The sequence below is a fragment of the Salmo trutta genome, chromosome 36 (genome assembly GCF_901001165.1).
Source record: "Salmo trutta chromosome 36, fSalTru1.1, whole genome shotgun sequence".
NCBI lineage: Eukaryota > Metazoa > Chordata > Actinopteri > Salmoniformes > Salmonidae > Salmo > Salmo trutta.
The window spans coordinates 24,054,397-24,080,477 of NC_042992.1; the positions used below are offsets into that span (position 1 = coordinate 24,054,397).

General features: G+C 45.2%; 1 protein-coding gene across 5 annotated transcripts in view; it reads left to right on the forward strand.

Moving 5' to 3' along the window:
- LOC115175690 (thyroid hormone receptor beta) overlaps positions 1 to 26,081 on the forward strand; it is a 150,914-nt gene that overhangs the window by 96,455 nt on the left and 28,378 nt on the right. For all 5 annotated transcript variants that reach the window (XM_029735129.1, XM_029735132.1, XM_029735133.1 and 2 more), the window contains exons 2-4: positions 20,747 to 20,803; positions 20,990 to 21,057; positions 21,320 to 21,373. In XM_029735129.1, coding sequence (XP_029590989.1) covers positions 21,051 to 21,057; positions 21,320 to 21,373 — 61 coding nt within the window. In that variant the 5' untranslated portion in view covers positions 20,747 to 20,803; positions 20,990 to 21,050. The remainder of the gene's footprint in view (positions 1 to 20,746; positions 20,804 to 20,989; positions 21,058 to 21,319; positions 21,374 to 26,081) is intronic.

A 26,081-nucleotide genomic window follows, 5' to 3' on the forward strand; every position in this document is an offset into this window, starting at 1 on the left:
AATAATTACTATTCGAAAACATTGGTAAAATATTATATTGTCATTCAAAGAATTATAGATTTACATCTCTTGAACGCAACCGGCTTGCCAGATTTAAAAATAACCTTACTGGGAAATCACACTTTGCAATAATCTGAGCACTGCGCCCAGAAAAATACGCTTTGCGATACAGACTAACCGCCATGTTGGAGAGATCTAAAATCGAAAATACTATGTAAATAATCCATTACCTTTGATTCTCTTCATCAGATGTCACTTCCAGGAATCCCAGGTCCATAACGAATGTAGTTTTGTTCGAAAAAGCTCATAATTTATGTCCAAAAAGCTCCGTGTTGTTAGCACATGATCTATGCCCGCCGGACTTCACTTCATGAAGGAGGGGGAAAAAAATATTTACGTTCGTTCAAACATGTCAAACGTTGTATAGCATAAATCATTAGTGCCTTTTTTAACCAGAACATGAATAATATTCAAGGCGGACGATTGCATTCTCTTTTAAAACGTATTGGAACGAGAGTACCCAACATGAACTTGAGCGCCAGAGTCTTATCGGCCACCACCGTTCCATGGCTCTTGTTCGGTCAGATCTCACAGTATAAGACTCAAAACACTTTGTAAAGACTGGTGACATCTAGTGGAAGCCATAGGAAGTGCCAAAACATTAATAAGCCCCTGTGTGTTTCAATGGCATAGGCTTAAAGGTAATTCAACACATCAGGTATCCACTTCCTGTCAGAATTTGTCTCAGGGTTTTGACTGCCATATGAGTTCTGTTATACTTACAGACACCATTCAAACAGTTTTAGAAAATTCAGTGTTTTCTATCCAAACCTGAACAATAATATGCATATTCTAGCTTCTGAGTTGGTGTAGGAGGCAGTTAAAAATGGGCACATATTTTTTTCAAAATTCTCAATACTGCCCCCTAGCCCTAAGAAGTTTTAACACTTTTCTTAACCAACAATGCTTTAAGAAGTTTTAAGGGCTTGTAAGTAAGCATTTCACTGTAAGGGCTACACCTGTGGTATTCGGTGCATGTGACAAATACGATTTGATTTGTATTCGTAAGCTGCAGACTCCTTCCCTGTCAGTGGCTGGGAGGATCGTGTTATTTTGCATAAGGCAGGCATTCAAGGTGTTAGGGCATGTGAACACTGACTAAACTGCTTGGCGTAACCCTGGATTGTAAACTGTCATGGTCAAAACATATTGATACCACAGTAACTAAGATGGGGAGAAGTCTGTCCATAATAAAGCGCTGCTCTGCCTTCTTAACAACACTATCAACAATGCAGGTCCTACAGGCCCTAGTTTTATTGCACCTGGACTACTGTTCAGTCGTGTGTTCAGGTTTCACAAAGAGGGACCTCTGAAAATTACAATTGGCTCAGAACAGGGCATTACGGCTGGCCCTTAAATGTACACAGTGAGCTAACATTAATGATATGCATGTTAATCTCTCATGGCTCAAAGTGGAGGACAGATTGACTTCATCACTACTTGTTTTTGTAAGAAGTGTTGAATATCTGAATGCACCGAGCTGTCTGTTTAAACTACTAGCACACAGCTCAGTCACCCATGCATACCCCACAAGACATGCCACCAAATGTCTCTTCACAGTCCCTAAGTCTATGGGAGTACAGTACTACATAGAGCCATGACTACATAGAGCCATCAAACACCTTATGAACTTCAGGCTAGGGTCTATTTTTCTCAATTTCTACCTGACTGACATGCCCAAAGTAAACTGCCTGTAGCTCAGGCCCTGATGCCAGGATATGCATATAATTGATACCATTGGAAAGAATACATTCTGATGTTTGTATAAATGTTAAAGTAATGTAGGAGACTATAACACAATAGATACGGTAGGAGAAAATCCAAAGAAAAACCAACCTGACTTTTTTGTTGACAGACCATGCTCTTCCAATGGAACATACAGGGAAATAATTAAATATAGCTCCCAGTATGCAATTCCTATGGCTTCCACTGAGTGTCAGTAGTCTTTGTTCAAGGTTTCAGGCTTGTTTCTTCCAAAATGAGTAAGAAATACCAGTTTTACTACAGGGACACAGACTTGGAAATGTGTGTATGCGCGCGCGATGAAGAGGATGCGCACCTGCTAATATCGCTTTCCTAATGAACATACTTCTTTCTGTATGAAAATTATAGTTTAATTACATTTTAGGGTATCTGTGGATTAAATAGAAACGCATTTTGACTTGTTGAAACAATGTTTAGGGGTACATTTTCGGATTCCTATCTTGGCATGTTGAACAAGTGGATTACTCAAATCGATGGTGCCAACTGAAGACTTATTGGGATAATAAAGGATTTTATCTAACAAAATGACACTACATGTTATAGCTGGGACCCTTTGGATGACAAATCAGAGGAAGATTTTCAAAAAGTAAGTGAATATTTCATCGCTATTTGTGAATTTATGAAATCTGCCGGTGGAAAAATATTTTCATGTGGGGCGCCGTCCTCAAAGAATAGCATGGCATGCTTTCGCTGTAAAGCTTACTGTAAATTGGAGAGTATGGTTAGATTAACAAGAATATAAGCTTTTAACCGATATGACACTTGTATGTACCTAAATGTTTAATATCAATAATGTTTATGATTATTTATTTGAATTGCATGCCCTCCAGTTTGATAGGAAGTTGTCCCGTAAGCGGGACGCCTTAATAGGAACAGCGGGGACTGTGAAGAGAGACACACATACACACATACACATGATAAGACACACATTCTACACACACGTACACATGGATTTTGTATTGTAGATATGTGGTAGTAGAGTAGTGGCCTGAGGGCACACACTTTATGTTATTGTGAAAAGTGTTTTGAAATGTAATATTTTACATTTGTATTTAACTGTCTTAATGTTGCTGGACCCCAGGAAGAGTAGCTGCTGCCTTGACAAGAGCTAATGGGGATCTGTAATAAATACACACACACACACTCTCTCACACACAAACACACGGCTTGCCCTATCATCAAGGCTCACTTCAGATTCTTTGTTTTCTTTCTCTTTTTATAATCCAATAAAGATGAGACTATTTGTCCCTCTGGCTTTTCCAAGAAACTCTGGCATGAAAATGATTGTCTGTAAAATAAAGACGTGATAACAAGTGTTATGAGCTGCCCCACACACCTCTCTATCTATCTATCTCTCTTTCTCTCTCTCTCTCTCTCTCTCTCTCTCTCTCTCTCTCTCTCTCTCTCTGTCTCCTCTGTCTCTGTCTCTGTCTCTGTCTCTCTCTCTCTCTCTGTCTCTCTCTGTCTCTCTGTCTCTCTGTCTCTCGCTTGCTCTCGCTCTCGCTCGCTCTCGCTCTCTCTCTCTCTCTCGCTCTCTCTCTCTCTCTCGCTCTCTCTCTCTGTGCATGCTGGGAATTTTTGGGAGTTTGAGTGTTTGGTGAGGAGGACTCTGTCCTAACTAACTTTCTAGACTCTTGTCTTGATCTTTTCCTTACATTTTATTTTCTATGGTATACGGTTAATGCAATATTTGTTTTAGCGGTATCCACAGTTTTTTTTCAGAGTTAGGGTGGAAGAGGACAGAGTAAGTTTCCTGGGGTTTGCAAGGCGTGGTATGCGCGATGGCTTCTCAGCCTAGCGCGGAGGAGATGCTGTCGATACGGCATGGATTCAGGTGTGTTCCTGAGAATGGAGTTAAGGTGGAGGAGGTTCTGCTCGCGGTCGGCGAACAGGTAGGAGCTGAATTTATACATTCTGCTTCTAGAATGAACAAAGCTGTGGTTGTGTTCATGAAAAGAGAAAATTTGGTTGGTAGGCTAATTGCTAGCGGAATATTTGTAAGGGATGTGTTGGTGCCAGTTTTACCTCTTTCTACCCCTTCGACAAGAGTAGTCGTTGCAAATTTACCTCCGTTTATTACGGACGATCAGATCAGGAAAGAGCTGAGTCGTTTTGGTAAGTTTGCTAGCGGGTTTCGTGTACTGTCGGCAGGCTTTCAGGCAGCTGCTGTTAAGCACGTTGTTTCGTTCCGGAGGCAAGTGTTTATGTTTCTGAACAACAATGAGCAACAGCTAAATGTGCATTTTAAAGTGAGGCATGGGGAGGGGCTCTATGCAGGGTTTGCCAGCACAGACAGTCTACGGTGTTTTGAGTGTGGGGATTTGGGGCATAAGAGCTTTGCATGCCCACATAAAGGCCGTAGACAAAGTGAGGGTACAAGCGCTGGTGGGGGAAATCGAGATCAAAGTGCAGGGGGTAATGAGATGCAGACAGCAGAGGCTGGGCCTAGTCATACCAGGGATGGTGGGGTAGCTGAGGCTGGGTCTAGTAAGGCAAGAGATGGTGGTGTAGCGGAGGCTGGGTCTAGTCAGACTAGAGATGGTGGTGTAGCGGAGGCTGGGCCTAGTCAGGCTAGAGATGGTGGGGTAGTGGAGGCTGGGTCTAGTCAGGCTAGAGATGGTGGGGTAGTGGAGGCTGGGTCTAGTCAGACTAGAGATGGTGGTGTAGTGGAGGCTGGGCCTAGTCAGGCTAGAGATGGTGGGGTAGTGGAGGCTGAGCCTTGTCAGGCTAGAGATGGTGGGGTAGCTGAGGCTGGGTTTAGCTATGATATGGAGGGTGGTGTAGAGGATGCTAAGTCTAGTCAGGTTATGACAGTGGATGAGGAGAGTACAGTGGGGAAGTGTAAGAGACTAGGGGGGGAGGAGGAGGGTGCCAAGCGGAAAAGGAAAAAGGGTGTGGTTAAAGGCACAATGGAAACTTTGCCTGTTGCTGTGGGAGATGCCCTGACCAGAGAGGAAGAGCAGGTGTTCAGGGTGGGAGATAGAGATGAGGAGGAAAGTGAGTCTGAGGAAGAGGATGAGGAGTTATTTTTTTCAGACTCCTCTTCAATAGGCCCGGAGCTGACAGCCAGTCAAGCAGAGGGGTCTAAGTACACGGTGAGGGAACTGACAAGGTTCCTGAATGAGACCAAGGGGAAAGAAGTCAATCTTGAGGCTTTTTTCCCTGATTCAAGAAAGTTTGTACGATCAGTACAACATGCTGTGAGAAATGAGGGGCATGGTGTCCTCTCACCCAGGAAACGGTTTAGGTTGAGGAAGTGGGTCACAACAGTGCGTAAGGGTCTACCTTCGGACACTGTTTAGATGTATACTTTCTTTCTGACACTGGGGTTTTTGAGCTTTGCTATTGGTCTCTTTCTCTGCTGGCTTTTCTCCCACTTCTTATGGAGACTCTACGGGTAGGCTCGCTCAATATAAATGGCGCCAGAGATGCGGGAAAGAGGAGTGTGTTGGGTGAATATGTAAAACAAAAAAAAGTACAGGTGTTGTTTCTGCAGGAGACACATAGTGATGTATTGAATGAAGTCGATTGGGGGCTCTGGTGGAAAGGGGCAAGTGTGTTGAGCCATGGGACAAATCTTAGTGCAGGAGTGGCAGTCCTTTTTGCACCGGGTCTGTCTGTAAAAATTTGCTCCTCAAAGGAGGTGTGTAGGGGTAGGCTCCTTGTTGTTAAAGCAGAAATTAACAATATGGGGTTTGTCTTTATAAATGTGTATGCGCCTAACACAGGGAGAGAAAGAGGGGTTCTATTTGGGAGTCTTAGACAGGAACTCTCACAGGTAGTGCCTGAGGAGACACTGGTGGTTGGAGGGGACTGGAACTGCACAATGGATTTTACAAAAGACAGAAATGGGGAAGAGCCTCATTCAGTGTCAGTGGGAGTGTTAAGGGATATTATTAATCAGTTTGACCTAGTGGATGTTTGGAGAACTAAACATCCGAACACAAGACAGTATACATGGGTGAAGGTTTTTGGGGCTAGGGTGAGTGCAGCCCGACTTGATCGGTTTTATATGTCTAGGAATCGGAGCAATAGGCTGTTGGGCGCTACCATTCTCCCGGTGGGGTTTTCCGATCATCATATAACCATGGCTCGGCTGTCTATTTCACCAGGGCCCCGGCAGGCATCCTATTGGAAGTTCAATGTAAAGCTCTTACAAGATGCCACTTTTTGCGCAGGTTTCCAGACCTTCTGGGAAAGGTGGAGGCAGCGAATAGAGGATTATGAGTCTCTGAGCCAATGGTGGGATGTGGGAAAAGTCCAAATTCGGCTTTTCTGTCAACAGTACACAGCTCTCTCATCCTCAGAGGCTAGGAGAGTTTTGGGGGAACTAGAGCGGTGTATTAGGGAGATGGAGGTACAGATGGTGGGGCAAGGCAATGTAGGCCTCCAGGCTAATTTAGCTGAATTACGCAGGGACCTGGGCAGTTTTTTTCCAGGTTAAAGCAAAGGGAGCACTTGTAAGAGCTAGATTCTCCATGCTCAAGGAGATGGATGCTCCCAGCTCCTTCTTCTTTGGTTTGGAAAGACAGAGCAGTGAAGCCAAGGGTATGCATTGTCTACGGCTGTCTGATGGGCGGGTGACCTCTGTGGTGGGTGAGATGCGGGAGCGGACTGTGCAGTTTTATACTGAATTGTATAGGGCAGAAGAGTGTGATCCTTTGTGTGCTCAGGTCTTGTTCACAGGACTCCCTAAACTCTCTCTGGCACAGAGGGATGATTTGGACGTTCCTCTGTTGTCCCATGAACTGGCAGAGGCCGTAACCCAGATGTCCACCGGTCGTGCACCGGGGGTTGATGGACTCCCAGTGGAGTTTTATAAAAAATTCTGGGGAATAATTGGACAGGATTTCTTTTGCGTGTTGCGTGAATGCGTCGGGGTAGGAGAGTTGCCGATGAGCTGCCGTCAGCGGCTCTGACTCTCCTGCCCAAAAAAGGGGACTTGTGTGAACTTAAGAACTGGAGGCCTGTGGCATTGCTCTGTGCGGATTACAAGATATTTGCCAAGGTCCTCTCTAACAGACTGAAGTCCCACTTGGACTCGATAGTACATAAGGACCAAACATATTGTGTACCGGGACGCTCAATCACGGACAACTTGTTCTTAATTAGGGACATGTTGGACTTGTCGAGAGGGTCTAATGTGAACTTCGGACTGGTCTCTTTAGATCAAGAGAAGGCTTTTGACAGAGTGGACCATGAGTATCTGTTTAATGTGATGTCTGTGTTTGGGTTTGGGAGGAGTTTTTTGACATGTGTGAAGCTGTTGTATGCTGGGGCGTCATGCATGGTCAAGGTGGGAGGGGGGCTCAGTAGGCCAGTCTGGGTGAGACGGGGCATTAGACAAGGATGCCCTCTATCTGGGCAGTTATACACACTAGCCATTGAGCCTTTTTTAGGACTGCTACGCAGGAGACTGCAGGGAGTGTGCTGGACAGGCATGGATGTGTTGACAGGAATAGCAGTGTCAGCATATGCAGATGATATTTCTGTGATGGTCAGGGATGGCCAAGATATGCAGGCACTGGAGACCAGTCTGAAGGTGTACGAGGGAGCTTCTTCAGCTAAGGTAAACTGGGGCAAGAGCAAAGCTCTGTTATGCGGGGCATGGGGGGATAGGGCTCCTCCTCTGCTTCCAGGGGGTTTGCAGTGGGGTTGTGAAGGGCTTAAAGTGTTGGGGGTGTACCTGGGCTCGGAGAGGTGGGTCAGGAAGAACTGGGAGGGGCTGTAGGCAGTGGTGTCAAGACTGGCCAGGTGGAGGTGGCTCCTGTCCCAAGTGTCATATAGAGGGAGGGTGCTGATAATTAACAACCTGGTGGCATCTTCCCTGTGGCATAAACTGGCTGTCCTCAACCCCCCCGCCGGTCTGCTCGCAGACCTGCAACGCAAGCTGGTGGACTTCTTCTGGTCGGGCCATCACTGGCTGAGGGCAGCAGTGTTGTATATGACCGTCCATGAAGGAGGACAGGGCCTGGTGGAACTGGAGAGCAGGATGGCTGCTTTCCGGCTAAAGACGGTGCAGAGACTGCTGTACCATACTGACGTTGGCTGGAGGGAACCAGCATGCGCGCTGCTGAGGAGAGCTGGCGGATTAGGGTTGGACTGGCAGCTGTTCCTCATGAGGCTGGAGAGGCTGAGTACAGCAGGTCTCTCAGACTTTTACTCTGGGGTGCTGAGGGCCTGGCAGCTGCTAAGGCCCACACGAGAAGGGGGTGTGGAGCCTGGGCTGTGGGTGTGGGAGGAGCCTATCTTCCACAACCCAGCCATCCCTTTGAGATCGGTCCCGTCGGCCACCCTGCAGAGACAACTGATGGCAGGGGGTGTAAAAAGGCTGGGTGACTTGAGACTGCTGGGAGAGGAGGGGTGGAAAAGCCCGGAAGTCTTGGCACAGCAAACAGGGATAATGTCTCTTAGGCTGCTGGAGAGATTCCTGGAGGAGGTCCAGGAGGCACTGTCTGAGCCGGTAAGAGGGATGTTTGAGCAGCCAAAGGGAGAGGGGCCACCAAGCTTTCCACCACTGCAGGTGACGGCAGAGACTGGAGACTGGCAAGGGGGTCTGGAGGACTTGTTAGATTTTAACACTCCGAGCCTGGGGGAGTTTGAAGGGGTGGGAGGTAAAGCCCTCTACAACCTCTGTGTTAAGGTGAGGAACATTAGGAGCCTAACAGGAGTAAAGGCACATCAGTGGCAGGGGGTATGTGGGGCGGAGAGTATGGTGGGTTTTAGATGGAGGGGGCTCTACAAACCCCCAGCACCAAAGAGGTCAGGGGACCTCCAGTGGAGGGTTCTACATGGAGCCCTGGCCACTAACAGCTGGCTGGCACGGGTTGAACCGGGAGTTGGGCAGGAGTGTCCTTTCTGTAAAATGAAAGAAACAGTGCACCATGTGTTTTCTGTGTGCACCAGGTTAATTCCATTAATGTCTCTGTTGGAATGTCTGTGTGAGAGGTTGGGGGTGGTCTTTACTGTTGGGGTGTTCATAAGGGGATACAGGTATTCAAATAAGGAGAAGGCCAAATGTGTTTTGTTGAATTTTCTGTTTGCTCAGGCGAAGTTGTCTATTTGGCTAACAAGGAGGAACAGGGTCAAAGGTGGGGGGATAACAGACCCTTTACTATTGTTTAATGGGATGGTCTCTGCGCGCCTTAGGGTTGAGTTTGAGTTCTATAAAATGATAAAAAGTGTGGAGATGTTTCAGGAGATATGGTGTGTTGGGGGGGCTGTCTGTATAGCTGGGGAAGATGTTTCAGGAGATATGGTGTGTTGAGGGGGCTGTCTGTATAGCTGGGGAAGATGTTTCAGGAGATATGGTGTGTTGGGGGGGCTGTCTGTATAGCTGGGGAAGATGTTTTGGATATACGGTTGTAGGAGTGGGTATTGTTTTGAGTATTGTGATGTTGGTTTGTATCATGTGGTACATGTATGCATCACAGGATGTATTTTTGGTTTTATTTTTAAGGGGGGGTTGGGTGGTGAGTTTTAAATGAAATGAGAATGGTTCAATAAAGAAAGACAAAAAGTCAAAAGTCAAAAAGTCTCTCTCTCTCTCTCTCGCTCTCTCTTGCTCTCTCTCTCGCTCTCTCTCGCTCTCTCTCTCGCTCTCTCTCGCTCTCTCTCTCTTGCTCTCTCTCTCTTGCTCTCTCTATCTCTCTCTCTCTCTTGCTCTCTCTCTCTTGCTCTCTCTCTCTCTCTCTCTCTCTCTCTTGCTCTCTCTCTCTCTCTCTCTTGCTCTCTCTCTCTCTCGCTCTCTCTCTCTCTCTCTCTCTCGCTCTCTCTCTCTCTCTCGCTCTCTCTCTCTCTCTCGCTCTCTCTCTCGCTCTCGCTCTCTCTCTCGCTCTCGCTCTCTCTCTCTCTCTCGCTCTCTCTCTCTCTCGCTCTCTCTCTCTCTTGCTCTCGCTCTCTCTCGCTCTCTCTCTCGCTCTCTCTTGCTCTCTCTCTCGCTCTCTCTCTCGCTCTCTCTTGCTCTCTCTCTCGCTCTCTCTTGCTCTCTCTCTCGCTCTCTCTTGCTCTCTCTCTCTTGCTCTCTCTATCTCTCTCTTGCTCTCTCTCTCTCTTGCTCGCTCTCTCTCTCTCTTTCTCTCGCTCTCTCGCTCTCTTTCTCTTTCTCTCTCTCTCTCGCTCTGTCAATTCAATTCAATTCAAGGGGCTTTATAGGCATGGGAAACATATGTTAACATTGCCAAAGCAAGTGAAGTAGATAATATACAAAAGTGAAATAAACAATAAAAAATTAACAGTAAACATTACACTTACAGAAGTTCCAAAAGAATAAAGACATTACAAATGTCATTATGTGTATGTATGTATATATATATATATATATATTGTTGTAACGATGTACAAATGGTTAAAGTGCAAAAGGGAAAATAAATCTGGGTTGTATTAACAGTGGTGTTTGTTCTTCACTGGTTGGCCTTTTCTTGTGGCAACAGGTCACAAATCTTGCTGCTGTGATGTCACACTGTGGTATTTCACCCAGTAGATATGGGAGTTTATCAAAATCGTGTTTGTTTTCGAATTCTTTGTGCATCTGTGTAATCTGAGGGAAATATGTGTCTCTATGGTCATACATTGGGCAGGTGGTTAGGAAGTGCAGCTCAATTTCCACCTCATTTTGTGGGAAGTGTGCAGATAGCCTGTCTTCTCTTGAAAGCCAGGTCTGCCTACGGCAGCCTTTCTCAATAGCAAGGCTATGCTCACTGAGTCTGTACATAGTCAAAGCTTTCCTTAAGTTTGGGTCAGTCACAGTGGTCAGGTATTCTGCCACGGTGTACTCTCTGTTTAGGGCCAAATAGCATTCTAGTTTGCTCTGTTTTTTTGTTAATGCTTTCCAATGTGTCAAGTAATTATCTTTTTGTTTTCTCATGATTTGGTTGGGTCTAATTGTGTTGCTGTCCTGGGGCTCTGTGGGGTGTGTTTGTGTTTGTGAACAGAACCCCAGGACCAGCTTTCTTAGGGGACTCTTCTCCAGGTTCATCTCTCTGTAGGTGATGGCCTTGTTATAAAAGGTTTGGGAATCGCTTAAGCTGCATCCCTGTCTCACCCCACGGCCCGGTGGGAAGAAATGTGTGTTTTTTGCCTATTTTAACCGCACACTTGTTGTTTGTGTACATGGTTTTTATGATGTTGTATGTTTTTCCCTCAACACCACTGTCCATCAATTTGTATAGCAGACCCTCATGCCAAATTGAGTCGAAGGCTTTTTTTCTCTCAAACTCTCTCTCTCTCTCTCTGTATAAGGTTTATGTAAGATTTGTCATCTCTGTGTCTGTTCTCTGGTCCTCTCTGTGTGTGTGTGTGTGTGGGGGGGGGGGGGGGGGGGGGGTCAGTGTTTTCGATGGTGAGCTGGACAACATCACAGTGTGTAGAACCCCTCTGTCACATGCACTCTTATTCATTAGAATCTAAAAGGCAGAACTGATTCTAGATCAGCCTTCCTACTCAGAGATTCTTTATGAGCACAGGACCAGATCTTAGGGTTAACTCTTCTTGACATTATAATGGTGTCATTCTTGCTCATGGAAAACCTTGTAGCTGGTTAGATGATACTGTACTTTTCATTGATACTTCTACTTTGCTTATATCCTTCCCAGACTAATGTGATGAGAATATGTTACATTTACATTTACGTCATTTAGCAGACGCTCTTATCCAGAGCGACTTACAAATTGGTGCATTCACCTTATGATATCCAGTGGAACAACCACTTTACAATAGTACATCTATACCATTTTTTGGGGGGGGAGGGTAGGGGGGGAGGGTTAGAAGGATTACTTAATCCTATCCCAGGTAGTCCTTAAAGAGGTGGGGTTTCAGGTGTCTCCGGAAGGTGGTGATTGACTCCGCTGTCCTGGCGTCGTGAGGGAGCTTGTTCCACCATTGGGGTGCCAGAGCAGCGAACAGTTTTGACTGGGCTGAGCGGGAACTGTGCTTCCGCAGAGGTAGGGAGGCGAGCAGGCCAGAGGTGGATGAACGCAGTGCCCTTCTTTGGGTGTAGGGACTGATCAGAGCCTGAAGGTACGGAGGTGCCGTTCCCCTCACAGCTCCGTAGGCAAGCACCATGGTCTTGTAGCAGAAGCGAGCTTCAACTGGAAGCCAGTGGAGTGTGCGGAGGAGCGGGGTGACATGAGAGAACTTGGGAAGTTTGAACACCAGACGGGCTGCGGCGTTCTGGATGAGTTGTAGGGGTTTAATGGCACAGGCAGGGAGCCCCGCCAACAGCGAGTTGCAGTAATCCAGATGGGAGATGACAAGTGCCTGGATTAGGACCTGCGCCGCTTCCTGTGTGAGGCAGGGTCGTACTCTGCGAATGTTGTAGAGCATGAACCTACAGGATCGGGTCACCGCCTTGATGTTAGCGGAGAACGACAGGGTGTTGTCCAGGGTCACGCCAAGGCTCTTAGCACTCTGGGAGGAGGACACAATGGAGTTGTCAACCGGGATGGCGAGATCATGGAACGGGCAGTCCTTCCCCGGGAGGAAGAGCAGCTCCATCTTGCCGAGGTTCAGCTTGAGGTGGTGATCCGTCATCCACACTGATGTCTGCCAGACATGCAGAGATGCGATTCACCACCTGGTTATCAGAAGGGGGAAAGGAGAACATTAATTGTGTGTCGTCTGCGTAGCAATGATAGGAGAGACCATGTGAGGATATGACAGAGCCAAGTGACTTGGTGTATAGCGAGAATAGGAGAGGGCCTAGAACTGATTCCTGGGGGACACCAGTGGTGAGAGCACGTGGTGCGGAGACGGATTCTCGCCACGCCACCTGGTAGGAGCGACCTGTCAGGTAGGACGCAATCCAAGAGTGAGCCACGCCGGAGATGCCCAACTCGGAGAGGGTGGAGAGGAGGATCTGATGGTTCACAGTATCAAAGGCAGCAGATAGGTCTAGAAGGATGAGAGCAAAGGAGAGAGAGTTAGCTTTAGCAGTGTGGAGAGCCTCCGTGACACAGAGAAGAGCAGTCTCAGTTGAATGACCAGTCTTGAAACCTGACTGATTTGGATCGAGAAGGTCATTCTGAGAGAGATAGCAAGAGAGCTGGCCAAGGACGGCAAGCTCAAGAGTTTTGGAGAGAAAAGAAAGAAGGGTTACTGGTCTGTAGTTGTTGACATCGGAGGGATTGAGTGTAGGCTTTTTGAGAAGGGGTGCAACTCTCGCTCTCTTGAAGACGGAAGGGACATAGCCAGCGGTCAAGGATGAGTTGATGAGCGAGGTGAGGTAGGGGAGAAGGTCTCCGGCGGGCAGGTTGTTGGGCGGCTGGCCGTCACAAGTCGCAAGATTTCATCTGGAGAGAGAGATGGGAGAAAGAGGTCAAAGCATAGGGTAGGGCAATCTGAGCAGGACCAGCGGTGTCATTTGACTTAACAAACGAGGATCGGATGTCGTCAACCTTCTTTTCAAAATGGTTGACAAAGTCATCCGCAGAGAGGGAGGAGGGGGGAGAGGGGGAGGAGAATTCAGGAGGGAGGAGAAGGTGGCAAAGAGCTTCCTAGGGTTAGAGGCAGATGCTTGGAATTTTTAGAGTGGTAGAAAGTGGCTTTAGCAACAGAACAGAGGAAGAAAATGTGGAGAGGAGGGAGTGAAAAGATGCCAGGTCCGCAGGGAGGCTAGTTTTCCTCCATTTCCGCTCGGCTGCCCGGAGCCCTGTTCTGTGAGCTCGCAATGAGTCGTCAAGCCAGTTCTGATAACTGCATGAACATACTATAGCTTTAGGTGGATACTGTGTTATCTATGCAGTGACTATTGCAAACTGTATTTTGTATTCCACCACGTTAGGTGGCCCACTCATCCCAGCCACCGGGTGTGTCACAAATGGCACCATATACCCAATATAAACTCAGCAAAAAAAGAAACGTCCCTTTTTCAGGACCCTGTCTTTCAAAGATAATTCGTAAAAACCCAAATAACTTCACAGATCTTCATCGTAAAGGGTTTAAACACTGTTTCCCATGCTTGTTCAATGAACCATAAACAATTAATGAACATGCACCTGTGGAACGGTCGTTAAGACACAAACAGCTTACAGACGGTAGGCAATTAAGGTCACAGTTATGAAAACTTAGGACACTAAAGAGGCCTTTCTACTGATTCTGAAATACACCAAAAGAAAGATGCCCAGGGTCCCTGCTCATCTGTGTGAACGTGCCTTAGGCATGCTGCAAGGAGGCATGAGGACTGCAGATGTGGCCAGGACAATAAATTGCAATGTCCGTACTGTGAGACACCTAAGACACCACTACAGGGAGACAGGACGGACAGCTGATCGTCCTCGCAGTGGCAGACCACGTGTAACAACACCTGCACAGGATCGGTACATCCGAACATCCCACCTGCGGGACAGGTACAGGATGGCAACAACAACTGCCCGAGTTACACCAGGAACGCACAATCCCTCCATCAGTTCTCAGACTGTCCGCAATAGGCTGAGAGAGGCTGGACTGAGGGCTTGTAGGCCTGTTGTAAGGCAGGTCCTCACCAGACATCACCGGCAACAGCGTCACCTATGGGCACAAACCCACCGCCGCTGGACCAGACAGGACTGGCAAAAAGTGCTCTTCACTGACGAGTTTTGTCTTACAAGGGGTGATGGTCGGATTCGCGTTTATCATCAAAGGAATGAACGTTACACCGAGGCCTGTACTCTGGAGCGGGATTGATTTGGAGGTGGAGGGTCCGTCATGGTCTGGGGCGGTGTGTTACAGCATCATCGGACTGAGCTTGTTGTCATTGCAAGCAATCTCAACGCTGTGTGTTACAGGTAAGACATCCTCCTCCCTCATGTTGTACCCTTCCTGCAGGCTCATCTTGACATGATCCTCCAGCATGACAATGCCACCACGCACAGAACGAGCAGTATGGCTGATGTCAGTGTTCTGCCATGGCCAGCAAAGAGCCCGGATCTCAATCCCATTGAGCACGTCTGGGACCTGTTGAATCAGAGGGTGAGAGCTAGGGCCAATCCCCCCAGAAATGTCCGGGAAATTTCAGGTGCCTTGGTGGAAGAGTGGGTTAACATCTCACAGCAAGAACTGGCAAATCTGGTGCAGTCCATGAGGAGGAGATGCACTGCAGTACTTAAAGCAGCTGGTGGCCACACCAGATTCTGAGTGTTACTTTTCATTTTGACCCCCCCCCCCTTTGTTCAGGGACACATTTTTCCATTTCTGTTAGTCACATGTCTGTGGAACTTGTTCAGTTTATATCTCAGTTGTTGAATCTTGTTATGTTCATACAAATATTTACACGTTAAGTTTGCTGAAAATAAATGCAGTTGACAGTAAGAGGACATTTTTTTTTTTGTTTTTGTTTACTATAGCATATACACAGCTAGTGTGCCCAAAATAAAAATAACATGTGTGTTGTTTGGGACACAGAAAGTGAAAATGAAATATTGCTGGTTTATCTTGGAGCTTGAGCATGAGCTGTGTCAGTTGTCTCAATCAGAGGAACCTTTTGTCTTTGAAGGAAAGGCCCATTTGAAAAGGTCTATTCCTAAATAGATATCACCATGATGTGTTCTCTTGTACCTGTATGAAAGCATGAATTGACTGATAGATGAAAGGCACTTATCAAGTCTTTTAACCATCACATCACAGATGATTAGAGTACTTGACTCTGCCACTGATTAAACAATCAGCTTCTTTCAAACCTAACAAATAGGCAGCTCATTTGAGAAACATTGAAATAGAGTGAGCAAGAGAGGTACAAAACCACATGGCTGGGACAGATAGGTGAAAGGGGAGGAGGACAGTGGGGGAATGGGGGGAGAGACCTGTCTTTCTCTCTCTCTCTCGCTCTATCGCTCTATCGCTCTCTCTCCAGCTGACTCAGGTGGGGGTGGGGGGGGTGTTCAGCCATTAGTATCACTGTGGTAATTCAGGACTCTATGTGCCCAAATTATAATTAGACATTTACCAAAGCGCTCAACCAAGTGATTTCCTTCAAGAAAGGCCATCTGTGGACCAAGTGGGTGTGTGTGTATTCAGACAACACTCTCTCTCTCCCACACACACACACTTTGAGCTTTATCACACAAAAAATTACACGAGGAGATGATTTCTTGTCTTGTTGTTCTGATAGTTCATTTACCAAGCTTGAATCGAGGAGTGGTATTGAAAATGGCCCCCATCATCATCATCATCATCATGGCGGAACTATAATAAAGGCGCACACACACATACACACGTTGTCCACCCACTGCTCCTTATATCTATCTAACCCAGACTGATCTTTCATTTATCACTGCTTTGTCAGCCACTCACACACACACACACACACACACACACACACACACACACACACACACACACACCACAACAGACAACTTTCCATAAACCCCACTACAGCCAACAGGCACTTCCCAGCTACCTTTGATACGGCTACAATTATTGACCTGATGCCAAGTTGCATGTAGATAGATTAACATTTTATCCTTAAAATGATGTAAATAACTAAGTATAAGTGGATGTATGCACACCCCACGTCCTGTTCCCATTATGCACTTCACCTCCAGCCAGCTGTTCGTCAAAGGAGGGGGGTATGGGAGGAGGGTTTGAGTTGTGTATAGCAAACGTGCACACTAAGATGGCACCTCTACAATTTTCTCTTCACACTCTTCAATTACCAAATTTTCCCCCAATGTAGCACTAATGCAATTCCACAAAATACACAACATGTGCAGCAGCAGATTGGCAAAAATATAATAGCACATTATCCAAACAGATTGTCTCATGGAAGCCTTTAGCCTAGCTGATTTACTGATTAACACAAAGTCTGCATAAATTCAAAGCATACACATACTGTAATTGACACTGCTGGACTGCACACGAGACCCGAATGCAGTTTAGAGTTGTCAACAGAACTGAAAATTAGATCCCTGTCATACGCAAGCCCGGTGAGCTAAAGCCCGAGCCCAGGCCTGACCCGACATCACAGAAATGAAATGAGGCCGAACCTGAAAACAGCAGGCTATATTGATTTAAACTGGTGTGAGAACAGAGCAGCGGAGTTGGGTGGCAGCGGACTGATGGAGACGAGGAAACAGCGCAGAGAAAGGAAAATTCACCTTAGTTATGATCAACTGACTGAAAATATTGGAATATTGGAATTGAAGGCCTGTTTCAAATGCTTGTTTATAAGAAAACTCCCAAATTCATATAGAACCGTTTTAAAGCAATAGCTGTGTGTGGTTACCTAGGTGATCATTTCAGCCCCGTTTTGATTGGGACAGAGACATGGCGCTGCTTTAAGACAACATGGGGGACTCATATAGATCAATCAATCAATGTCTGATCTTTGTTTTCACTGAATCTTTCACTGAATCTCCGCCAGGGTTGTGGGTTTGATTCCCACAGGGGACCTGATAATCAATCAATGTGATTTTGTTTCACTGAATCTCTGTCTGTATATTTGGTTAATTGATCTCTGGTTGGACAGGTGGAAGTGGTAGCTCATTTATTTGTTTGCTCATCTATCACTAATCACAAACATTTAGCATGCAATAATGTAGCCTAAATCAAGTGTATTATTGATCTATTGACTCACGTAGTAGTAGCCTTATTTTCCTATCTTCCCAATCCCACTGAAACCCCAAATCCTGACTCCTGTCTCACATGAAAATGTCTAACTTTATTCTGTAATCCACAGGTTGCATTATCAAAGCACGTTTCGCTTATTCATGTCAAAATACCAGGGGCGCAACTTTCACTGGGGATGGGGGGACATTCTGAAATTGCATTTTTGTCCTCCCGAGTTTTATGATACAAGACGAGGCAACGGTGTGTGTGCTTTAGGACCATGCAGACGCCTCCGAGTGGTCGGGAAGGCTGTTTGGAGTGTTTTTCCGACCGGATAAAAATGAATAATAATAATAATGTCCCCCACTTCTAAAACCAAAGTTGCGCCCCTGTAAAATACCCTTATAACATTTCCCCTGCTTCTCTGCGCTGTCTTGTATTACTGCCCATATGTGAACTTCGGTTGAGAATGTGTATTCAACAAAAGGTATGAGAGTAGATATGGATATTCTTTTTGACAGAGTTGGTCCCCGTTAAGATACCTTGATATCTCCCGAGTGGCGCAGCGGTCCAAGGCAATGCATCACAGTGCTAGAGGCATCACTACAGATCCGGGTTCGATCCCGGGCTGTGTCGCAGCCGGCCGCGACCGGGACACCCATCAGGCAGCGCACAATTGGCCCAGCGTCGTTAAGGGAGGGTTTGGCCGGCTGGGATGTCCTTGTCCCATCGCGACTCCTTGTGACGGCCGGGCACATGCACCCTGACTTCGGACGCAAGTTATACAGTGTTTCCTCTGACAGTTTCAAGTTCCTTGGTGTCCACATCACCAACGACCTATCATGGTCCAACCACACCAAGACAGTTGTGAAGAGTGCACGACAAAACCTTTTCCCCCTCATGAGACTGAAAAGATTGGGCATGGGTCCCCAGATCCTCAAAAAGTTCTACAGCTGCACCATCGAGAGCATCTTGACCGGTTGCATCACCGCCTGGTATGGAAACTGCTCGACATCTGACTGTCAGGCGCTACAGAGGGTAGTGCGTACAGCCCAGTACATCACTGGGGCCAAGCCTCCTGCCATCCGGGACCTATATAATAGGCGGTCAGCCCATAAAATTGTCAGAGACTCCAGTCACCCTAGTCATAGCGGTACCAGAGCGCCAAGTCTAGGACCAAAAGGCTCCTTAACAGCTTCTACCCCCAAGCCATAAGACTGCTGAACAATTAATCAAATGGCCATCGTACTATTTACATTGATAACCCCCCCTCCCCCTCCATTTGTTTTGTACACTGCTGCTACTTGTTATTATCTATGAATAGTCACTTCACCCCTACCTACATGTACAAATGACCTCAACTAACCTGTACCCCCTCACACTGACTCGGTACCCCCGGTATATAGCTTCATTATGTTATTGTTATTTTTTATAATATTGAATTTTTTACTGTAATTTATTTGGTAAGTATTTTCTTAACTCTTCTTGAACTGCACTGTTGGTTATGGGCTTGTAAGTAAGCATTTCTCGGGCGTGTGACAAATAAAGTTTGATTTGATTTGAAGAAGCATTGCGGCTTTGCGGGGTCGTGTTTCAGAGGACGCATGGCTCTCGACCTTCGCCTCTCCCGAGTTTGTAGGGGAGTTGCAGCGATAGGACAAGACTGTAACTACCAATTGGATATCACGAAAAAGGGGTAAAAAGTACAACAAAAAAAGATATTGAAATAATTTTCTCTCTTCATCGCTCCGTTATTCATGAGATGATCTGCTATCTGTATAATCATCAACTCGATTTTGCCAAATAGGAGATATTTTGTAATTCGTTGGAGGTTATCTAGCAAGATTAGCGACATTGGTCAATTGACTTTTGTTTGACTGCCGTTACAAAGTTTGTATGATTCGACAAGGCTAAGGCCTACTCGGGGTGCACTCTGTGCCGAGAGAGCTTAGTCCTACTGCTGAAATGCACTGAATTAATAGAAGTACACGAGAATGCTCGGAATTTATGAACAGCCTGTTTCACAATTCACAACGTCATTGGCGATCAAAGTTATTCTATCATTACTAAATATCAGTTTCACTTGCTGTGAAATCTTTACATAGTGGCACTGCGAAAATCTTATTTTGGGAGAAACCTGAGTGAACATATCTTGGTTTTAAACCCTTTAAATGGGATCTTCCGATTTTAGGAGTATTTCCCGGGACTCTCGGCATAAAAATAAATTATTCCCGGTATTGAAATTTTGTAGATTTTCTGGAAAATATGAATCCCTAATACACACCCACACACACATTGACATGGACACACCAGCCAGATAGCTCAAGATCCACTGCGAAATTTGACGTCCATCCAGGTAAGCAGGACATCAGTAGATTACTTCAAAACGGGCCACTAGGGGCAATGGTGACCGCTATTACCGTCCAGTAGGCTTGGGGTTTGCTAGGGCGTTGTGGACGGGGCTGGCGGATAGCCGTAAACTGCGAGCTCCGGCTCCGAGGGTCGCTGGTTCAATCCCAGTGCTAAGCACTCGTTTTTTTATTTTGGGAGGTTTCAACCTATCCAAACATGAACCTTTACCTTAACCAATGCTTAAACTTAACCATGGAGTTGTTTTTGTTAAAACATGTTATATAGTTGACCACTTTCTGTGGTACGCAAGAATGTGCATGTGTTAATGTGCTGTCATTTGCCGCTCTCTGATTCAGAGATGTGGCTTCATATTATAAAAGGACAATTCTACCTGGACACTCCACTTACTGACTCTGTGCTGCTCTAACACACAAACACACACACACACACACACACACTTCCATCTAGCCTACTTCCATACTATTCAACAGCCATGATCGTTATGTGCTGTAGCCAAGTCTTCTATCATGCATCGTACGTACACAGTATGGGACCATAGGCTACATCTTCATGTATGTCACAGTCTCTCTTTCTCTGTTGTGTGTTGTTCTCCCTGTTAAGGCTTTAAAGGTGTGTGTGTGTGTGTGTGTGTGTGTGTGTGTGTGTGTGTGTGTGTGTGTGTGTGTGTGTGGTTCCAGATGGTTGAAGTTCCATCTATGTCCACTAGGTGTCGCTGTGGGAAGTATGTCTTGGGGACACTTGGCATAAGAGACCTGTTCCTCGGGGGGCCAAGACTGTGACCTATAACAACAACAGAGCTGAATCTGACCTGAAAGGCATTCTACTAACAAGCTCTACTGCAAAGTTCTCTCTGTTTGAAAGAGAAATGAGCAAACAGACTTTCCCTCCGCAATTGTTTTTGTCAGCAGACAGTTTGCTTAGCGTCACTTCAGTATTGGTTGAGATGTTGGGGTCATCATACATAGCCTATATACACACACATGAAGCCTTCTTAAGCAAATCGAACAAAACCCTTTCGTATGTCTTTCAGGCTCCAATGGTGTAAGCCGACGCATCACCGTGGGGGATTCTGACACTCCGCACACAGGTGACAATAAGTTCCATCAGAGACACTCCTCTATACACGGCTCTGGGTACCTTCTGTATAGTTAACAATGTCATACTGGTCTCATAGAAACTGACTGGGATACAGAGAGCTAGAGAGTTACATTTAAGTGCTATGTTTTCTGTGAGTTGTCCATGTAATCTCCAGCTCTATCTCCCTCCTGCCCAGGCCGGTATCAGAAGGCAGGGGAGGGTATGAGAATGGTGTCTAGGCCCTGAAGCCCAGCAGCATGTCAGGTAACACTTTGAAAATACATTGAAGTATTCATCTACTCTGTAGGAACAGTTTTTTTTGGGGGGGGGGCGCATGTCACAGCACAGAATGCCTCACTGGTCTGGGTCAAAATCTGTGTGGGGGGGGGTTGTTTACTGCATTAAATTGAAATGAATGTCCTCATCATCAGGGCTTTTGACCCAGGTGAGTGTGGCATGCTGTGCTGTGACGCTCACAAAAAGACACTGTTTCTGTTTCTAAATGCTTTCTGCTTCTCGTTTCTAGAGCAAGGAGACAAATGCACCACCCCCCGCTGGAAACATGAGGCCATGCAAAATGGTACAGTTCTATTCCTCCCTCTCAACTCTTCTAGCTGTCTATATATCTACATCAGTGTTGGCTGCTGAGGGGAGGACAGGCTTGTGGTAATAGCTGGAACGGATCAATGGAATGGCATCAAACACATGGACACCATGTGTTTGATGTGTTTGCTACCATTCCACTCCTTCTGCTCCAGCCATTACCACAAGCCTGTCCTCCCCAATTAAGGTGCCACCAACCTCCTGTGATCTACATAGTCCAGTTACATTCCTCCTTGTCATTCTATCTCTCTACATAGTCCAGTTCTGTCCCTCATCCTCATACTTCTCTATTCTATACTGTCTGTCTGGGTTGTGGGGTTATAGTAAAGTAGTGTGTTGGGTCATGATGGGGTTCAGGGGGAAAGTCTTCCATTGGGGGTAGTTGAACAACAGTGAAGAAACTGCACTAAAGGATGCTATCAGAATATATTTTGTCATTGGAGAATGACATGTACTATTGAAAGGTATCTGACCCTATTGAACTCGATTTGATGTAATATATGTGTATGTCATACGGTTGAGGTAGAAGGAACAGTCAGAACAGTCATTGACATTCTAAACCGCTGTATAGCAGCTCACATATGAATTAGAGATCCAATCATTAAATCATTTCCCCATTTCAGATGCACCTTGATCTTCCCTTTCATTCTCGGAAAGCTGTGTGTATGTGTGTGTGTCCGCTGGCCTTACTGACAGAGATCTGAACTAAATAGTCATGTCTGCGTGGGAGAGAGATAGCGTCATGCCAGCTGGGTACTCTCTGTGTCTGTGTTTTATTCATGTGGAAATGTCCAGGGTGAATATGGAAACAGACAGGGTTTGGTTGGGTCCTCTCTGTCACTGTTTAAAGAGGAGAAGCTCTTCTGCACACTGCGCTTGCAAAGTGTCAAATATATATTTTCTGTGCCAACGTTTCAGCCTCACAGCCTTAGGCAGAGCCATAAATGTTAGAGGTTTGTTACTGTTACCTGGCAGAGGATCCGTGTGCAGTGATGAGGTCAAAGGCATTCACGTGTCACTCCTTTTGCCATGGGTAACATAGAGGGCTGCTTCTGTATTGTTGCCGGGTAAAGTAGTATAATTGTGTGGTTTTCTCTTTTACAAAAATAATTTTACCCTAAGGCTGATAGTGTGCTATTTGAGGAACCCATTCATTCTATTTGATGAACCCATTCAACCCACCCCCACCCCCACCCCCATCCTCCTCCACACTCACACACACAGTTCCCTCTTTTAGTGCTCCATTTTTAGGTTCCGTTTTGAATAATTCAGTTCTCTGTCTCTCATCCAGATGGATGCGGGACACAACATGCCAACTGTGGTTCTGTCTGTCTGTTCTGCGCCTCTAACTGAAACCTTTTGAATGTCTGTCTGTCCATCTCTCTTTCTCTCCCCCTCTGTCTCGCTCGTTCTCTCTCTTTCGTTCTCTCACTCAGAGAATTGAATAAATAGGTGTTGTAAAACTTTTGACCGGTTGTATAGTTCTATTATATTGCAGTATCAACCCTTCGAGGTTGTTCAAGGGCTTGTCATTTGGACTTTTTTCCTAATAGCTTTGTCTTACATGCCAGATATTTTTTTCCCCCCAGATAATTCTGTCAAGGCATCAGTTAGTTACTGTATCCCAAATGGCAGTGAAGGACAAGAGCCCAATGGAGATCTGGTCAAAACTAGTGCATTGGGTGTTATTAGGGGCACGTCACTGCATCATTGAGTCAGTGAGTCATTACGTCATACAGTACGTCTTGATAGGTAAGAACAGGAGAAGCGGAAACGAGGGTGATGAAGAGACTGGATTCACATTTATTTATCCCCAAAATTAAAGTGTTTCTGGTCGTCATGACTCATTCTGCTGCTGTTTTGTTGTCCATTTGGTGTACAGATGTCAGATTAGCATTAGCACATACTAACACAAATGAACAGTCAGTCTAAGGGACAGTTCACCCAAATGAGAAAATAACATGTATGTTTCCTTATGGATGAGAAAAGACATAATTTCATGGTTTGGTTTTGTTTACCTGGCCACTGTCACCGACCGCTAACATTAGCGCTTTTGTCCAAATATCTGTACAAGACAATGTACCAGATAATAGCATATTTTAAATTTCATTAAACATTATTGAGCTACACAATCAGTTTCCGACATGTTAGGTGATTTGGGCCTGAATAGCAGTCTTGACTACTAGCATCTGCTTATCATTAACTATGACACCATTGCCTGAGATTCACCAAACAACATAATTCCTCTTCTGAGTAGGCTTCCCCTGTGAGCAGGTCGATAATGTGGAGACATTTCCCACTGAAAACGTTTCTAGTAGTAGTAGATATAGTACTAGTAGTAGGTATAACTCTGAACATGATCCGGCAGCACTGTGGCACAAATTACTTTATGGATAACCGACTATGGAACTTCAAATTAGCCCACTAGCTACCAATATTAACGGAAGTGTAAAGAATATATGTTTAGTTTAGTACCAGAAAATCTAAAAGTGTCATTAGTGGTATAAAACAATAAGCAGAAAGCTCCGGGAAAAGACCATAATTTTCTTGTTATTGTTAACACACTTAACACCTTGTGAGCTAATATAGTGATAAACCTAATAGACTTTAGTCACACTCATTTTGGGGTGAACATTGGAGTGTTCATTGAGAATCATTGAGGCTCTCCCAACAGTTTGCCTCGGCTCACCCCAGCCTTGTTGGGGGAAGGTTGCCCAGGGCCTGGTGTTAGCCTAGCGTCCTCCTCAGGTAACACGATGTTGGACGGGGACATCTGGCTCAGGATAACACGTCACACCAGGCCCTATCCTTGCAAGACTGAAGCCTGCCATCTGAAAATTGTTGTTGACCAGCTTTGAACCCTCTGAGACCTCAAGTGATCGATAAGGGAGGGAATATATTAGTGAAAAGCCTGCTTCGGCTTCCAGTATCGACAGGTGCTGAGGAACGAGGTTGAAGGCTCTCCCTGGAGTGTTGCTGTTGAGAACCTGGATGGACTTGACTGGACTGGACAACCAAGGTTGGGCCGTGGGGCATTACCACCAAGAGGATATACTGTATATACCCATATCCATAGATCCACTGACCTTTCTGTGAGACCTCAGAAATACAACAGAAATAGCATAATTAATGTTTATCCTTGAATGTTTTAAGGCATGGGAACAACAGTCACCTCACCTCGGTGGATCAGTTAGAGGTTCAACCCTAGTATTATCACTGGCAATGCCTGGGTCTGGAGGAACAATCATACTTGCTCCAAAAAAGATCCTAATCTTTGGGTGAGTTTTAAGTAGATATTAGTGTTTATGTTTAGAGGGAGATATTCTTTTTTTCTTCATTTTTTTTATATATATATTTTTTATTCAGGAGAGATTTTAATTTAGTGAAAGAGCAATTCTATGCTGTTTATGAACAAATAGTATATCTACGGTGTGTGCATGGCATCTAAGATTGAAATGATGCCTTTGCAATACCATATGTGATTGTTGAATGACTGTTGCTGTCTTGGTGTTTGGGGTTTTAGTGGTAAGCAGCCCGAGCTCTTTGAAGGGTCTGTAGAGTAGATGCAGTCGTCAGAAGAGTGGATGCAAAAAACTCTGCTCTCTGAAACGTTTACTACTCAGTAACAGTTATTTAGTACCATTGAGATGTTCATTTCATGGTGGTGCAACCCAGTAGACCAAATGAACAAATTAATGAACCTGTTATTTGATCAGTCAATTAAGTAATTGAATCTTGAAGGGTCTGTTTGAATTCATTACTATTGAAACATTGTGTTGAACAAATTCATTGAGTCGACATAGCTGAGCTATTTTTTTTAAGCGTTCTTTATCAATGTAATAACGTTGCATTAATGTTGTCAATTGGTTGAATTTGTAAAAGTAATTAATGTACACAGCTTTGGTCTAATTTCAACCACAAATCAATTATAGGGTTTCAAGGTTTTGATTGAATTCATGTTTGATGGCAACTCAGGCAAACAAAACAGAATATAGATCAGACATCTTTTGTGTTTCTGTAAAAGTTATATAATGAATTATTATGTTATATACTTGGCAATATTGGTCCAGAAAGTATGCAATCCCAAAGGGAAGTTGATCAATGTGAAGTGTGTTTATGGTCTGTTTCAATTCAGTATAAAACTCAAATTCACTGTATGTTCTATGGTCACTTATCTTTTTTGTGTATAATGTATTTAAACTGTGTCTAAATGCCTCTTTCTGTTTCTGTCTCTATATGTTGTCTACTGCTAGCAGCACCATATTACCAAGGAAAATAAATGATGGTTATGTGTAAATGTACTTAGCGAATAAAGGTGATTCTGATAATAGTAGGGTTGTGTAACGCCCATCAAACGTCCGGTTAAAAACAAGTTCTAGCTCTAAAGCAATCGATTCCTTATATGAAGAAATAGTTACACTAGATACAAAAAAGACAGATGGGAAACAACACCCCAAACTGAGAATAATAACCTTATCTAGAACAGATTGCAGAGTATTGACTGGAGTTATATTGTCTGATAAGAGGACTCGAGACAGAAACTGTCAAGCGTCTAAGAAACACAAATGAGATTAAGGGGCCACGGAGGACTTCACCTCATCAAAAGGTTAAACTGGTATCAAGGGCCACTTTAGGAGCAGATTTGCCTCAAAGGGCCTTACTTTTAGCAGCTGTTATGTGTTGAT